This window comes from Sprattus sprattus, assembly GCF_963457725.1.
Source record: "Sprattus sprattus genome assembly, chromosome: 2".
NCBI lineage: Eukaryota > Metazoa > Chordata > Actinopteri > Clupeiformes > Clupeidae > Sprattus > Sprattus sprattus.
In genome coordinates, this window is record NC_137921.1 from 17,076,524 (window position 1) to 17,093,628 (window position 17,105).

Genomic DNA, 17,105 nt, shown 5'->3' on the forward strand with positions numbered 1-17,105 from the left:
TTCCTGAATGGGCCAGGAGGTGGTCCACTTAGAGCCCAACTGTGCTCAGTCCTCCACTTAGAACCCAACTGTACTCAGTTCTCCACTTTAGAGCCCCACTTTAGAGCCCCACTGTCCTCGGTCCTGCATTTTAGCACCCACTGTTCTCTGTCCTCCATTTTGGCGTTTCTTCATTGAATCATCTGAAGTATTTTGCACGTCCATTTGTTTCTGCCTTATATAAGCTTTTCTATCTAAATATTTTACTTTTTGAGGGGTGCATATATAAGCACTGACGGGCAAATAAGTTATAAAAGACATAAATTCCAGTTCCAAAATCCAAAAAACACCTGAGGTCTCAGCAAGAAAAAGACATCATGAAAATGAAGCACTTAAAAATTGACCAAATTATTTGTTTAACTTTAAAGAATACCTAACTGACAATTAAAACACAACCATAATCATATGTTAATAAATAAATTGCTGGATACCTTTATTGCAATATTTTTAAATCAGAAAAACATGGTCAGATGTCATACATACAGTTGTCATTCCATGCTTATTTCAATATCATTCGTACACCATGCAACAACAACAAAAAGACATAAAACCCGATCAGACAAAAGCATATTTTGTACAAAACATTACAAAAAAAGAGCAGACAATGTAAAACCTGACACTAATTATTTCAGTTATGTGTCATATTCCTTCTAACAACACATCCACCACATGCATCTACCACCTCTTACAGACTACATTCACCAAAGCACACTTTTATGACCCACTCACAGCCTGTATGAAATAAAATCCACTGGTCCACATCTCCCAATGCAAAATAAAAATGAACATTAAAAATAACTTGTGCAAACACATCGGATCTGTAGAGCTTTACATTCTGTACCGAAGTGTTTGGGTATGTGATCGGCTATTACAAAAGAATACCAGAAAATTAATGAGTAGAGAACTCTGAGCGCAGAAGTCCATCACGATACCACCGCTTACAGCAGGCTCACTTGTCATCACTTCCTGAGATTGAGTTGTCAGACAGACACCAGTCTTGAAGGCACTTCTGAGAGATATTTTTATCACTATTTGCAATATAAAATAAACATTTTGATTAAAAGTATATCTCCAGCCTTATTTGGTGTTTGATCATGGAGGCCAACAGCATTGGCACTGATAAACATTTGGCTAGTGTTTTTGTTAACTCGTCTATGATGTATCGGAGATTGTGAGGTTTTAAAATGCTGGTGATCAGTTTAAAGCATTGGCAATGTAATGCTTCATAAATACAAGGGCATCTTCTATGTTGTTCCAAATTCCAGAGGACCTAGCAACAGTCATTCCAGAATCATTCTAGAATATTTCCCAATCAGCTGTTCCAGGACTTCCTGTTCTCCCCTCGACGGGCACTTCCGGCTCCTTCCCTCTTCGCCAAGGCAGTGAGAGCTGCCAGGTTGGTGCTGGAGCCAGAAAGCCTGGTACTGGAGCCAGAAAGCCTGGTACTGGAGCCGGACAGATTGGTGCTGGAGCCTAAGAGGTTGGTGGTGGACCGGGACAGGTTGGTACTGGAACCCGAGAGGTTGGTGGTTGACACCGAGAGGTTGGCGCTGTTGCGCTTCTTCCTCTTTCGCTTTGCCGTGCCCTCTGCTCGGCTGAGCCTGTCTGGGCGCACCAGCACACCATAGCCAGGGTTGCAGTGAAAGTAATGTCGACCGTTCACAGAGCCGTCATTCTTCCCTGCAGGAAACAGAAGATGATAGATCAATGGACCAATGAATATTTCACCCCATGTTTCTCATGTACATACAGGATCATCCACATATTATGCAGGTGTTTTACACATAGTCATAACTTTAACTATGATGGTAATATATTTGATGTGAACCTTAAAATGTTGACATAATACGTTGGATGTGCTATCCTCGCATTCAATAAACATTCAGTACGATACTCAACAGTGGACTCCAGTTAAAACTATCTGTTAAAACCCTACAAGTTCAGTGCCCATCAGTAAACACCCATGACCGAGGTACCGTACCTCCTGGAACATCCAGCTCCACACCGACCCAGGTGCCCTCAGCAAACTCTGTGGGCCCTACATAGCGCACAGTTCCATGCTTATTGGTACCCACGGTCACATACTCTCCCTCCTTCAACCAGCCTGGCAAGGGCCGCTCTGGACCCTCCTGCCCTTCGATGCACTCCTCCGAATCAGATATGATCTCCAACCTCTCCAGGGGATCCGACAGGCCCAGCAGACTGCCACTTCCCCCTGGCTCTCCAGGGTTGTCCGCAATGCCCTTGAAGGACCTGATGTCCGAGGTCTTGATCTTCTGGATTTTGAAAGGGTTGCCAACAGGCGTAGTCTTGGGAGGAGGTTGCTTGGTGGTGGTTGCAGGCTCTACTGGTGCCTCCAATTGGGGAGTTAAAGAGGATGAGGAAGAAGCAGCTTTTGAGGGGGTTGAAGAGATGCCTTCCTCCACAGATAGATGGCTTTGGGAGTCAGTTGCAGGAGGCGCATCTATGGAAGGGACTGGGGGTTGTAGTTCTGGTAGAGATTCTGGAGGACCATGACATGATTCCTGTGTCACCGCTGATGAAGAATCAGGGGCAGAGGGAGGATCTGGCGGAGGGGTACCAGAGTGGGGCGGGTCGGGGGGAGAAGCAGAAGAGGAACTGGGAGAGGGCTGAGTTTCTGCTGGGCCAGGAACAAGGCTGGAGGGGGAGTCTTCTAGAGGGGAAGGGTCCAGATTCGTGGTGTGAGATTCCTCTTGAGACACTAAAGAAGATATTACATCAGTATCAGCTTCAGAAGGGGGAGAGGAGGGAACTGGGAGAACATCAGTGGGTTCCTGCTGTGTGGGAGAAATCTGGATTGTTTTGGTTTGGTCCTCTGATGCAGGTAATGACTCTGGCTCTTCATCCTTGTCGACATGGCAAACCCGAGGCTCTTCAGCCTCATCTCGGTCAGCATCAGCATCAGCATCAGCATCAGCATCAGCATCAGCATCAGCATCAGCATCGTCATCGTCATCGTCATCGTCATCAGTTTTGATTGGAGGGGACAGAGGAATGCCCACCTCCAGGCCATCCTGATTGGTTGGTACAGTGAAGCTCTCTGATTGAAATTCTGAAGTAGCAGAAGTGGTCTGGTCTGAGTTTGAAATAGGGGCTTCAGACAAGGTTCCCATAGAGATGGTTGTGGACATGTAGCCACTTGATACGTCGCTCACATCGCTAAGGGCGGGGTCTTCCAGCTCAAGCCCAGTAAATGGCAGGGGAAGTGCCTCCACGGATTCTGATTGGTCTTCTGCTGCTGAGGCCACGGCTATGACCTAAAGAAATGTTTCAGAAAATAATATAATAAATAAAAACTGATGAATTTCAATACCAGCATGCATACAATGTTTTTGTTAAATAGAGATTCACAATATTATATTTTTCCACTGTATTATTTAGATCTCCAGTATCTGGCATCATCTATATCTGACGCTTACCACAGTCCCTGACACTGAACACAATTCCAGTTAGCAGATGTAATTGGTGTCATCAACTCACTCAAGGCATTACATGAGGAAGAACTTTCATTTTCTGAGGTCTAAAGGTCTAAAAATGCTGTGACAGAGAGAGGGACCTCAGGGAACAGAGCAAACCACAACACAGAAGAATGTGACAAGGCTGAGTGACATACCGTTGTCATAGAGATGTCAGTGACAGCTGCCTCTGAGATGCCAGACTCCCTGTCGAGTGAGCTAACTGCGACATCATCCATCTGTGGGAAGGAGCAGACCGGAACACTGGGGGCTTCATTCGGAGGCTCGGAGTGATCCTCTGAGATTTCCTCCTCCCCTGGAGTCAGTGGTACCTACAAATAAGGAGGTCACACTGGAGCTACAAGGTGCTATATCCTATTGCACTCAATACATTTAATTAAAAAGGATTAAAAACAAAGATGTCCTAAAAGACAGTTAGCTGTACAACTAATAGTCATAATTTATAAATCTGCATTATAATTCTTTTTTTTAAAGAGCGGGGAACTATCAGAGTTGAGTATACAGATTATAAGAAATAAAAGAGGAACGCACACACAAATCATATTGTAAGCAACATGAGACAGACTTACTAGTTTAGCAGTACCAAGGTCCTCCTCAAGGCTTGCCGACTGCACTATAATGCGTGGCACATTCTTTAGAGAGAAAACAGACGAAATATAGCGTTTCAATTCCAAGATGAAATAGAAAATTTAGAGGAATCAGCCGTTTGTGCCACTTTGATAATTTGATATGATTGGATATGACGGGCAGTGATCTCCCATGAATCATCCTTCATTTCTCCGACCCTTCAGAATAAATGCCTTAGGCTGAATTTCAAAAACAACTACAGAAAATCAACGGGCAAAATCACATGTTGTTCGAGCTGTTCATTATTCAGTGGGAAACTTAAACTTCAGTAGGAAAGTTTAAGATCAGACCAGAGTCACGATCACATTATAGATCCCAAGATGCATGTGCCGCATGACTGATTCCATTATACAATTTCATGGCTGTACAGCTCCACACTCAGAAAGAAATGGTCATCTTCAGCATTTTCTGCCTTATTTATCAAACAGCAAAGCTGAGAGAGCCCAGTGCAGAGCCTGGTTAGACCACAACACTTTCTGAGTCTGGAGTGCCCTTAGAAGTACATACATGATCCATTTGGTGTGTTACACCTACAGGCCTCCCAGTAAAGAGGTCAAACACAACTACTCCAGCTTCCTCAGGGTCTCTCAGCCCTGGCCTAGCAGACTCCACCTGCAACAAAACCACCAGTGTCCTCATGACCCTGTTACACACGCTTAAAAAAAATACCTACACATGCAACACATATCCCACACACTGATTACAACAACATTCACACATTCACACGAGCACACATACACACACAGACGCACACACTCATAACTCATTAACTCACAGGTAGGGATGGGAACCGAAACCCGGTTCTTGTTTAGAACCGGTTCCTAATGAGCCGAATCTTTGGAATCGTTAGCCAAATTCATAACCGGGTCTGTAAACGGACCTCTGTGCCGTTTGCGCATGCGCGAACTCTTCCTTTAAAAAATCAGACCGCAGCAGAAATGGCAACTAGACAGAAGCGATCTAAAGTGTGGGTTTATTTCACTCGAACAAATGCAAACATGGTCACTTGTAACGTCTGTAAAACATGTATTTCGTCAAAGGGAGGAGGTACATCTACTATGAATAAGCACTTGAGCACACAACATGGTATTAAATTACAAGATTGTCATGTTTTTGATGCCTGCAGCAGCTCAACTAACGACGGCGCTTCATCCCTAACTTACCGAGGTAAACTCCTCAAAATGTTGTATCATAACAGGTGTTACTCGTGTGTTATCAGCAAACTTTTGCGTTGTCGTGTTAACCATACTTAGCATTTAATTGCTTAACAGAATGGGCGATGTTGGACATTGTCATATAACTTAGGCTAGCTTAGCTGTAGAATCTTCTATTTTCAGCCGTTGGCTTGAGGCAGAGGCAGTGCTTGCCTCCACTCTGTTGGTTCTAGAAAGTTTGCTGATAACACACGAGTAACACCGTTATGATCAAATATTTTGAGGAGTTTACCTTGGTAAGTCAGGGATCAGGGATGTAGCGCAAAAGACTGTTAATAATGGCGTTGCCTAGCAACGCGTGCAGCTCCCTAGATATGGATAAGTTTCTCATAGCCAATTCAGTTGCATCAATAGTTTTAAATGTACTGAGTGCCTAGTTTGCGAATCATCTGTGTTCAAATACGTATGTGAGGCATTGTGTGCATGATACAAGTAAGTATGTTTCAGTACGTTATTGTGTTTGTAGTGGGTTCTACATTACTATTAGAAGCGTTAAGCATATAGTTCGCGATTAGCCATACAACTAAGCAACCTACAAGAAAATATACAGTCCTTTACTCAATAACAAGGGCTTCATGTCAGATCAGAAAATTCAACGATTTTGTTAGTGCCATTTTATTGCCAGATTTAGTTTATCTCAAGAGTGCAATGAGGGAGGGGTTTAGATTGGACTAACCTAAACTAAACCTGGATGCATTGTAATGTTCCAACAATTATGAGACATTTCCTGAGGTATATCTGCTCTGGAAAAGAAAGATCAGTAGGTAGCAGAGGAAGGGTTGTATAGGGTTTTTTTTGCCATTTCACTCATTCACTCATACACTCATCTACAGTATAGATGAGTGAATGAGTGAAATAGCAATCAACAGTGCTCTTCAATGCCAATGTTTAGCTTTAGAGTTGACACTCTCACCACATATGCATTTCAATATTGTTGGTTTATATTTAGTGGCAAGAATGTCTGTTTTTTAATAAAAGTTTTTGGTTATTTATGTAAACATTCTGTTTATGGTGTGTGCAGCATTCTAGAAATTTATATAAAAGAACATTAATGTAAAAAAAAAAAAACCCGTTTGTGCTCTTTTTTCACCCCTTACCCATTAAGAATCGATAAGAGAATCGATAAGGAATGGAATCGATAAGCAGGAATCGATAAGGAACCGGAATCGTTAAAATCGTAAAGGTTCTCATCCCTACTCACAGGCCACTCAAACTCATATACAAGGTGATACGCAGCATTAAGACCATTCAGACTCTGTGCATTACTTTAATAGTTGTGAACACCCCTTACTATGAACTACACTATCTGTTATGTATGTGTCACAACCCCTGTGGACCAGGTTTACACATAGCATACATGAACCACATTAACTAGTATCTACTACATTCTCCCTCTGAATGATGAATATCTGACACTCACTTCCTTATGGACCACAGTATGCAGATCATCGTTTATCATTAGTTAGTTTAAAGAAAGTATGTAATCCGGAACGTATTAGTCATGTATGAAGGTTCTGTATGTCATGTGGAATACATTAATGTGTTATGCACTTCTTCACTTCAGTAGTATATTTAAGCAATATAGCACGAGTGGGAGTGGGGTAGGTAAGGGATAATCCCACGGGTGGTGTACGGCCGTAGCTATCGAGGCCGCAGGCCGAGTGGCATAGGCAACAACACCCGTGGGATTATCCCTTACCTACCCCACTCCCACGAGTGCTATATTGCTTTTATAAAACAATTCTACCGTCAACAAATTAACATTTCAACCCGAAGTTATTGATTAAAAATGGTTTATTTCGTCATTGTTTCTCCGCAACAAAAAATAGTTCCATTGTCAACGTCTTGGTTTGGAATTTTAAAAACTTTGAATTAACGGTTATCATCAATGCGAATGTTTCATGGGGGAGTGACTTATTTTTAGCTGTGAAAAGTCCCGTAACTGTAGGTATGTTGACGAATAACCTATAGCATGGAACGTCTCTCGTCCAATCAGAAACAACTAAATTACGCGCTAGAACCCAATTGTTTTATAATTAGCCATTATCCCACTTGATCATATTTTAAGCCTATTGCTTGCAGTGGGTCCCTCAGGGCTTATGGTAGGTGCCTACCTGCTGGGAGAGAGAGGCAGGGCGCAGGTCTCTCTTCTCGTCTCGGCGGGGGAATAGGGACTTCAGCATCTTGGGCACGGGGGGCACCAGGGCTTTGACTGGGGAGAGATAAGAGGCAGCCATGCCTGAGAAACCTGCATGGGACGGGGGTTGGAAAAGGAGGGGAAGGGGGAGGAGGAGGAGGAGGCGTGAAAGAAGGGCCAAGACCATAACCAGAGGCAGGAGGAGCAGAGGAAGTTTCCATTGGGGAAAGAGAAAAGTCATGAAATGGAGGGCAAAAAAGAAGAGGAAGAGGGGGAGGGGAAATGAGGGGGGGGCAGAGAGACAAGTGTCATGTTGACAAGCCACCCAACACCAGATGCAAGCATTGTCATGACAACTGCACAGAACAAAGGGAGAGTATGGGCGGTGACTTCTATGGACAAAGACAGTTGGGTGGAGATCATTGGGCAAGCTGTTGTTGGACTCATGAATACTTTTTACATTAGTAGTAATTCCAATTTTCCAATTTGAAGACACTAAATCCATGATTTAGGAAAGCTGAACATTTACAATTTTCTGTTTAACAACATAAGGAGACATTACATTACTAAATCCTTTTCATAAAAATGTCTCATTTGTAAACAAGCCAAAAAAATGACCGTAAGAGATGCCCTCATCTGAACAACAAAAGAACTGTTGCTTTTTGCCTAAGGGAAAAACACATATTGCCCCAAAATGTAGCCAGGTCATGCCGGACAGATGTGCGAGTCAAAGCATAGAAGAATTCGCAGAAAATACTAGAAAGAAGGCAGTATGTGATGAGGGTAATAGTAGTACTTTTCCATGAGAGTAATGTGATGCCTATCAGCATTTTAAAATACCACCACCATGTAACTCACAGAGTCAACAAGAACTAAAACACACCATGCAGATGAACATGTTCCACACAAATCCATGCATTCATCAAAATGTACAATGTCAAGGTTTTTATTTGGATGATGGCTATTTGTAGATGTGCCACATCATTTGTTTTCATGTGTACATTTTCCCCCTGTGGATTTTTAAAAACACGACACACTGTCGCAGCTAGTTGGAACAACAGGTGTGCTTTACTGTCCTTCACATGACCATATACCATGAAAACCAATTTGAAGATGATACCAGTACTAGTTGCTTATAAAAACATGCTCTTTTGCTAAATTGTTGCATACCATCTCTTTGATCTAACTGTATCGATATCTACATAAATTCAGTCCTGCTGTAATGGCAGCCATTTTAGAATAATCAACACAGAGGGGAAGAGGAAGGAGGGTGTGGGGGTTTAGGGAGAGGAAGGAGAGGGTGGTGGGGTTTTTTGGTTACCCGAGTCAGGCCCAGAGCTGATTTGGAGGCTTGTGTTTGGGGAAGAGGGGCTTCTGAGGGGAGCGGGCGGCAATGCAGACATGTCATCCAAGGGATTCTGGGAAAGATCAGAAAAAAGAAAAGAGCGAGAGAGAGAGAGAAATAAAATCAAACCTGAGAGAAAATTTAAACTTAAGAGAGATCATTTTTTGTCCCCTCAGTGTTTCAATAGCTTGACGTTAGCACCAATGGTTCATCTTCCAGTGAAAATAAATATTGTAATGTAAAATATTAAATATCGTAATGTCAAAGGTGGGGATGTTAAATCAAAATCAAACAATCGTGGGGGGACTGCAGGTACACCTGAAACTAAGCTTGTTGGAGTCTCACTTTGATAATGTGTGGGTCGTGGTTGAAGGAGGAGAGATCCTGACGGCTCCCTGAGAGCTGTGAGGGGAGGGAGAGGAGGAAGAGTTAGCAGTGAGGAAGGTGAAGCTGTGTCAAGGAGATGGGGCAGGTGGAGGGGATCGTCGACTCACTCTGTGAACGCTGGGAGAACTGAGACATCGTCTTCTGATCTTCCCTTTGGCGGCCAGGTGCTCCTTCACAGCAACTTCCTGCAGGCACACATACACACACACACACACACACACACACACACACACACACACACACAAACACAAAGAAACAGAGACCCATTCACAGACAGCAAGAGATACAGCGTGCATGTGTCATGCGTGAGTGCACAAGAGAGAGAGGTGGGAGTAAGATAGACAGAGAGAGAAAGAGAAAGAGAGAGAGAGAGGGAGGAAAATAGACAGAGAGAGAGAGAGATAGAGAGAGTCAGAGAGAATACACAGTCAGTCAAATATAGCAATAGTATCATTGAAGCTTTGGGGCTATGTGTTGTGACATCCTACACTCATTCTGAAACACAAAATGAGCACACCGGAAAAAAAACACATCCAAAGCAACACTATCTTTTCAGGCCTTGATGTATGACCTTTGCTCTCTGACCTGTCTTAGGCGGTCCAAGGTCAGGATGTTCTCCACAGCGAGCACACTGCGCAGGTACTTCTCGATGGCTGCCTCGCTGTCGGAGGACTCAGGGTTGTCAGCACTGGCAGCCATACGGACCAGCATCTCCCTGTCCTCTGGACCCTGACTGTCCTGAACAAAAGAAACACACACAACAAACACAACACACACACACACACACACACACACACACACACACACACACCTTTTCATGAATAACATCAACTGCATTTGTGTTTCTATGTACCTGTGTGTGTGTGTGTGTGTGTGTGTGTGTGTGTGTGTGTGTATGTGTATATATGTGTATGTATGTGTGTGATGCAGCATAGGCTCCTGTAGGTGTAAGTGAGGTCCTTCCACCTGTGTGGGTCTCTTACCCCTGGGACATTGGAGACGATTTCAAAGGTGATGCCACTCCCTGGAATGGTGCTGCGCTGAGACATCTTTTTCAGGAAGCTCTGAGCAAAACCCTGCAGCCACACACACACACACACACACACACACACACACACACACATGAAAAAACATAATGCAATTTAACACTCTGTATTACATAAAGGGTGTGTTTTGTGAGCAGCGTGTGTGGATGTTTGTTTGTTTATGTGCGTGTGACCTCACACCTGTCATCCTGTGAGATTGTCACAGACATGTTTGTGTAGTACCAGGCCAAAAGTGAGAATGCAAGTGTGTGTCAGCATGTGAATGTGTGTGTGTGTGTGTGTGTGTGTGTGTGTGTGTGTGTGTGTGTGTGAGTGAGAGAGAGAGAGAGAGAGATGTGTGAACACAGATAAGTCCAATTCTCACAGTGAACACACACACACACTGCCACGTGTTGAGACTGATGTGATGTGGATACGTAGTCACAGTTGAGAAATGTGGGATTTTCTATTTATATGTCTGTTTATAATAACAATAATAATTAATTTTATTTTTAACGCACTTTTCATTCACAGGAATCTCAAAGTGCCTACATATTAGAAACTAACTATAATAATACAATAAAATAAAAAATTGTTAACATAAGCATAACAGAAAAGACTTAACACAAGGCCAGAAATTCCTTCCTGAATACAAATGTTTTAAGTCCAGCTTTAAAGGAGTCCAGTGTCTGCGTTGCCTTTAGGTGGTCAGAGAGGCTGTTCCATAAGTGTGGCGCTGCCGAGCAAAAGGCCCGGTCTCTCATGGTGCGGAGCTTGGTTTTGGGGACGTGGAGGAGCGTGTGTATATGCATGCGTATGTGAGCGTGTGCATGTGTGTTTGTGTGTGTGTCTGTGTGTTTGTACCTGTTTTCCAGTGAGACTGACACAGATCCGTTTGCGCAGCACTAGCTGCATTTCAGCTGGGTGACTCAGCAGAACCGCCACCCGGACCGTCAGGTACACCCTCAGGCCTTGCCCGCCACCGCGGCTCAGCTCCCTGCAATCGTGCACCGTCGGGTCCCACGAGGCCTCCGCCCTAACCTGGGGTCACCCAGAGGTCACAAGGAGGGTCACATACAGACAGACATGCAGTTGTAGAAACATAGGTTTATACAGTACAAAAATCCTCTATCATGGACTGGTAAAAAGGGTCAATATTGTTAATTGAGTATTGAGTAATAGGTATTTTAGTTTATGAGGGGCCCTTTTTTCTTCCGGCATATGCCTCTCAGACCCCACACTGATTCTTGTCTCTAGGAAGCAGTCACCTCTACATCGTGGTGTTTAACGATCTGAAGGTCGAAGAACTCATCCTCATCTTCCTCGCTCAATGAGGCATCTAGGCCTCCAGCCAGAGATGGAGTCAGGTGGTCATAGAAGTCATCCGCTGCCAGAGAGGAACGACAGAAGACAGAGGGAGTGAGGAGGAAAGGAAAAGAGGGCAGAGGGAGAGGAGATGGGAAGGGTTACAATGATGTAACGGTCCTTGCCAGGCAGCAGTTTTTCTGAACAATAAGATCGATAGTGTTTTGCTACATCAGGCCTCTGATGGCATCATTCATGTCATCTTATACAAAGCCTGGCTGAGTCACACTCTGAAGACTAACACAGCATGAAACTTGGCTAGTCACACTGTGATGACATACCACTCAAATCCAGGAAGAGGACGGGGATATGCGTTTCCATTCCAGGAGGAGGGCTCCTGCACAGACAACAACCAATCAGAGATTAGGATGAGAATAAATCATCAGCGTCACAGTGTTCACCATCAATAACAGCCACTTAACAATGACCTTATAACCTTATTGCAATCAACATTAAATAATCAAAACTGTCATTAGTGCTGGCATAATCCACCCACATCAATCCATAATCAATCCACATCCATCCTGCATTCACAATCATTACCACTGTTGACATGATGCACTGTTGCTATGATGCATGCAAAATACACACACACACACACACACACACACACACACACACACACACACACACACCACTCAGCAGGAGCTCCAGGGATGCCACTGCCAGCTGAGGGCACTAGGACAGCATTTCGCTCTTCGGTCAGGGTCAGACGACACTCCAGCAGCTGAGCCTCCCGTTCCACATCATCCTCCGATTTATCTATAATAGAGAGGGAAAGAGAGGGAAAGACAGAGAGAGAGGGATGGAGGGGAGAGGAGGGAAAGGGGGAGACATGGGGCAAATGAAAAACAGGGAATGTGAAAAAGAATAAAGAGATAATTCAGTAGACAGGCAGAAAAGTGAAGTATGGATTGACAAGCAGACAAATTAATTCAGCCCCATACGGATCCAATCCATAGTTGATTATATCCACATTGCAGACTCAGACTCAAGCACAGACTTCCTGAGGCAATTCTGCTCCAGGCTCCGTCTGCATGACAATTTATTTTTCAGGCCATACACGCACACATTGCTTTAGGCTGTTGAAATGTGAGATGAGATGCTGGTTAGACAAGACTGATATTTCTATTCTGTTCTGTTTAACCGGCATGGAGGGTGGGTGGGGTGGAATTTTGATCACGAATGCCAAGCAGGTGCCCGCTCTCCCTCCTCTGCCTACATGCCCGTGCCCACACTGCCATCCCCTGCCTTCTCACCTGCTTTGCCCACCAGCTTCTGCAGGTGCTGGTCCAGATACTCCTGGCGCTGGGTCAGAGCAGCCAGCCAGTGGGCTCTCAGCCTCTCCAGATCCCCCTCCTAAACAAACAAACAAACAAAAAAATAGCAGTATGGAGTAGACAACTTCATTGAAAGGTCACCAGTAATTCAAATGAAATGAATCAATTAAAGCATGACTAAGTGTGATGAATGAATGAATGAATGACTAAATGAATGAATGAATGAATGAATGAATACATTTATAATGTATGAAATCATGAAAAGCATGAAAAGATTCTGTGTTTGAGGAGTGATCATGAGCTACTGGCTGTGGCAGAGCTCTGATTAGCATTGAATCAGAATGAACATTTACTTCAGAGCTTCTCTGGGGATGCATTCTCAATATGAAGGACTGTTCTTCTTCACATTACCTGGTAGCTGTCCATCTCCTCCCCTCCCTGCTGGAAGGACAAGGAGGACATGAAGTCAGTATAAACGCAGATTAAGAATATGACCTTAGAGGTTTTGAAATGAACACGATTGGTCAGACAGAAGAAGCAACGTCGCCATGTCACCTGTGATTCGCCGCCTTTGGCGGGGCGGGTCTGACGCACCACGACATTACCCACGGCGACAGACAAGATGTTCTCAGCTATGAGGGGCAGCGTTCCAGAATCCTGCACAGAACGCACTTCCACCTGGATACGCCGAGACTGACCCTGGCAGCACAGACATAAAAAGTACGTTCACACAGTCAGTCTGAGGTGCTCTACAATCCCTGTGTGTGGCTTAGATAACAGCCTGGAGAAAGTTCACACTGAACATCAACAGCCATCTTCACAATGTGATCTACACACAACAGTGTTATTTTGAATGTCAGGAATGTTCCTTAATGTCACTCTAGATAACTCCTGTGAGAAAACCCTCTTATAGATGTGATCAAGACATCTTTACACCTATTAAAACCTTTCACAGGTGCCAAACACTGAACATAAACTGGATTATGGACCAGTAACAGACTCTCTGCCTGAGTAAAGAAATCAGACTGATCCAGAGTGAGTAGAGATCGTTGGTACCTGTCGGAGCTGGAAGATGCCCCCAGTGCGGACGTCTTTGGCGGACACCACCTCCACGGGGGTGAACTCCCCACCCTCGTTCAGCTCCAGCACCTGGACCCACAGCTCCAGCCTGCGCACCACCTCACTCCACCTGAGCACATACACACATATGACTTCATACAACCAGTAGAAATGAGGTGTGTGTGCGTGTGTATCTGCATTTTCTGTATGCATGTGTATGTATAAGAGAAACAGGGACAAGGAGAGAGAGTTGTATGTGATTTTGCATTCATCTTCATAGGGAAGCAAAATGTGGCCTGTATATGTGTGAATGTGCTATATTAAAATACCCCTGCCTATGAGCATGTGTTTTGACCTGGTTAAAGCATGAGCATATGTGAGCTTGTGTGTTTATGTGTCTGTGTGTGTACGTGTGTGTGTATGTGTGCTTTTGTGTGTTTGCGCGTGTGTGTGTGTGGGTGTGTGTACACGTGTGAGTGCGCACCTCTCCCGCAGTGAGCGTGTTTTGGCTTGGATGACTCCCAGATCCCAGAGTGCCAGGTTCCTGCGGGGGTGGGCCAGCTTGTGGCCGTACACCTCGATGGCCACCGCCCCCTCTGACAGGAACTCCACAAAGTCCTCAGTCACTGCAACCGCAAGTTCCTGAGGACCCCATACACATATCATACACAGACACACACACACACACACACAGACACACACACACACACACACACACACACACACACAGACACACACACAAATGTCACAAATTAACACAAAGACAGCTATACACATTCACACAAAACACATCAAATTAATCACACCATCACAATCCAATCACACACCATCACACACACACACACACACACACACACACACACACACACACACACACACACACACTTGCCATTACAGAGACTAGACACACAGACACAAACCATTTGTTAAGAGATATATCCCCACTACACACTCAACCCCTGCAGCGTTGTTGCTCTGACCTTGCTGTTGTCGAACACCACCAAGCACTGGGGCTCCTTGCTGCTGGGGGTGTGCGGGGTGGAGGGATCCACCTCTGGGGGGATGAACACGGGATCCTCCTGCTCCCAGAAGTGGTACTGGCAGAAGACGAAGTTAGACAGGTGCTGAGGCAGTCCGGTGGCCTGCACAACCCTTACCTGAGAAAGGGGTATGAGAATCATGATGAAGTCAACAAAGTCAGCTACTGCTATAGTAATAGTCATAGTTAACTTTAACCATATTTGTGACAAAATACTACCAATAAAGATAATTATTGCAGGCAATGGAATATTTGTCATTCAGTTAATGTAGCTACAGTACTAACTACAAATAATGATGTTAAAATTGAAGATGGACACAAACTGTACTTTAAGAACTATTTTGTGGTATGACCTGCCTACTCTAAGGCCCAATTTACACACAGGTTTTCGCGATGTCGGCGTCATCTTCGCGACATCTGCACGTAGATGTCGGGGCGCATTTACACACACCGCAGGAAGTTTCTCAGTTTGCCTCTGTTGATAGCGATGTTGCCTAGCAACACTGTCTGTAACATGCCTTACAGATGTCGGGTCGCGTTTACACGCACTTTGAAGATGTCGGGGACTCCCGATGGGCTGTCGGGCGAATGGTACGGGGCTGTCGGCTGAAATTCGGCCGACATCGGCACACCGACAGTTACATTTGTGTTTAGACGCTGAATAAAGCTGTCGGTGTACAGATGTCCGCTTTGAAAAAAAGTTGTCAGGCTCAGGTATAGACGGTGTGTGGCAACAGAGGAGCTATCAAATATCCGTAGCATCATGAGGATGTGTCCCGTCCCCTGACCCCCGTGACCCCTGTTGTCTCACCGTGCAGACCAGCTGTCTCTCCTGCCCCTCCCCTGCGGGGCTTCTGTCGGGCTCCTCTGGCCCCATCTCGCTCTCATCCAGATCCCCGCTCACACGCTCCACCTCCACCTGCAGACGCCCCGCCACCTGGCACACACACACACACACACACAGACACACACAAACACACACACACACACACACACAGACAGACACACACACACAGACAGACAGACACACACACACACAGACACACACACAGACAGACAGACAGACACACACAGACACACACACAAACCTTCAGTTTATCCTTGAGTTCAGGCTCTGTTCAAACTCTTTTTCAAATTCAAACACTACAACACATTATACACTACATTATTCTCCCTTGCTAGGGAGCAACTAAGATACAGACATACTAAAATGTCTGATAAAACATAAAATCCTGTCAACATGACTACCTTCCAGACAAATCTGACCTTGTAAAACAGCACAGAGTCAGTACATCCTTGTAAAATAGCCTCATATCTGCCCTTGGAGCCTTGGTTGTGACAAGTAATATGGAAGCTTATTGTAAAACAATCTAATGGCAATGCCACAAAGCTAAACGTTACTGTTAAGCCAAAGGTTTGCAAAGTGAGACTGGTATTTTCTCCAGCACAACAACAATATTATGACTTATTATGATTATCGACTGAAAACACTGTAAGAGAAGTCCTGACTCTGCTGAATGCATGTCAATCAAAACAACCAACTAAGATACTGAACTGTGATGCTGTTTTCCAATGACAGACTCATCTAATGTCTACTAATGTTACAGACAGCTCTGGGCATGCTCTAAACCACCCCCAACAAGGTCACTTCAACAGAGCAGCAAGGACGCGGCTGACAGTGGGCACACACCTCCCCCTTCTGGTTGATGATGGGAACTGCGTACTGCAGCTTGACGTCAAAGAAGAGGCAGGAGAGGAAGACGTTGGCTACACCAATAAGGCTGTGGTTCTCCTGCTCGTCAAAGAATGGGTCAGCCCGCTTGAAGTAGCTACGCATCACCTGCGGGGAGAGGATATGCATGCTTATGTGCCTGTGAATGTGACGTAAATTCAAAGGCGGACTGACCTATACACACCATTAACGGTATATTAAGGTTAACTAGTAATCAAAGGTGATATGATAACATTTACTTATCTATATATGGGGCGTCTTTGGACAGTAGGTTATGTGCTAAATACATTCAATAATGAATTTATTGAGAACATTGTACTTTTCAGAATAGATTTACCCATGGTTGGGCTTAGTAGCAT

At 44.6% G+C, this 17,105-nt stretch overlaps 1 protein-coding gene across 1 annotated transcript in view; it reads right to left on the reverse strand.

The window, feature by feature from the left end:
- Positions 1–447: 447 nt before the first annotated feature.
- LOC308361315 (kinesin-like protein KIF13B) overlaps positions 448–17,105 on the reverse strand; it is a 30,805-nt gene continuing 14,147 nt past the window's right edge. The window contains exons 21-42 of the mRNA XM_080833612.1: positions 16,705–16,854; positions 15,826–15,951; positions 14,956–15,132; positions 14,460–14,617; positions 13,973–14,105; positions 13,472–13,615; positions 13,328–13,357; positions 12,896–12,995; positions 12,272–12,398; positions 11,918–11,973; positions 11,540–11,658; positions 11,136–11,312; positions 10,230–10,322; positions 9,832–9,984; positions 9,354–9,431; positions 9,205–9,261; positions 8,836–8,932; positions 7,492–7,625; positions 4,106–4,168; positions 3,674–3,847; positions 2,021–3,317; positions 448–1,719 (exon numbers count right to left, since the gene is read on the reverse strand). Coding sequence (XP_080689738.1) covers positions 1,352–1,719; positions 2,021–3,317; positions 3,674–3,847; positions 4,106–4,168; positions 7,492–7,625; positions 8,836–8,932; positions 9,205–9,261; positions 9,354–9,431; positions 9,832–9,984; positions 10,230–10,322; positions 11,136–11,312; positions 11,540–11,658; positions 11,918–11,973; positions 12,272–12,398; positions 12,896–12,995; positions 13,328–13,357; positions 13,472–13,615; positions 13,973–14,105; positions 14,460–14,617; positions 14,956–15,132; positions 15,826–15,951; positions 16,705–16,854 — 4,011 coding nt within the window. The 3' untranslated portion in view covers positions 448–1,351. The remainder of the gene's footprint in view (positions 1,720–2,020; positions 3,318–3,673; positions 3,848–4,105; positions 4,169–7,491; positions 7,626–8,835; positions 8,933–9,204; positions 9,262–9,353; positions 9,432–9,831; positions 9,985–10,229; positions 10,323–11,135; positions 11,313–11,539; positions 11,659–11,917; positions 11,974–12,271; positions 12,399–12,895; positions 12,996–13,327; positions 13,358–13,471; positions 13,616–13,972; positions 14,106–14,459; positions 14,618–14,955; positions 15,133–15,825; positions 15,952–16,704; positions 16,855–17,105) is intronic.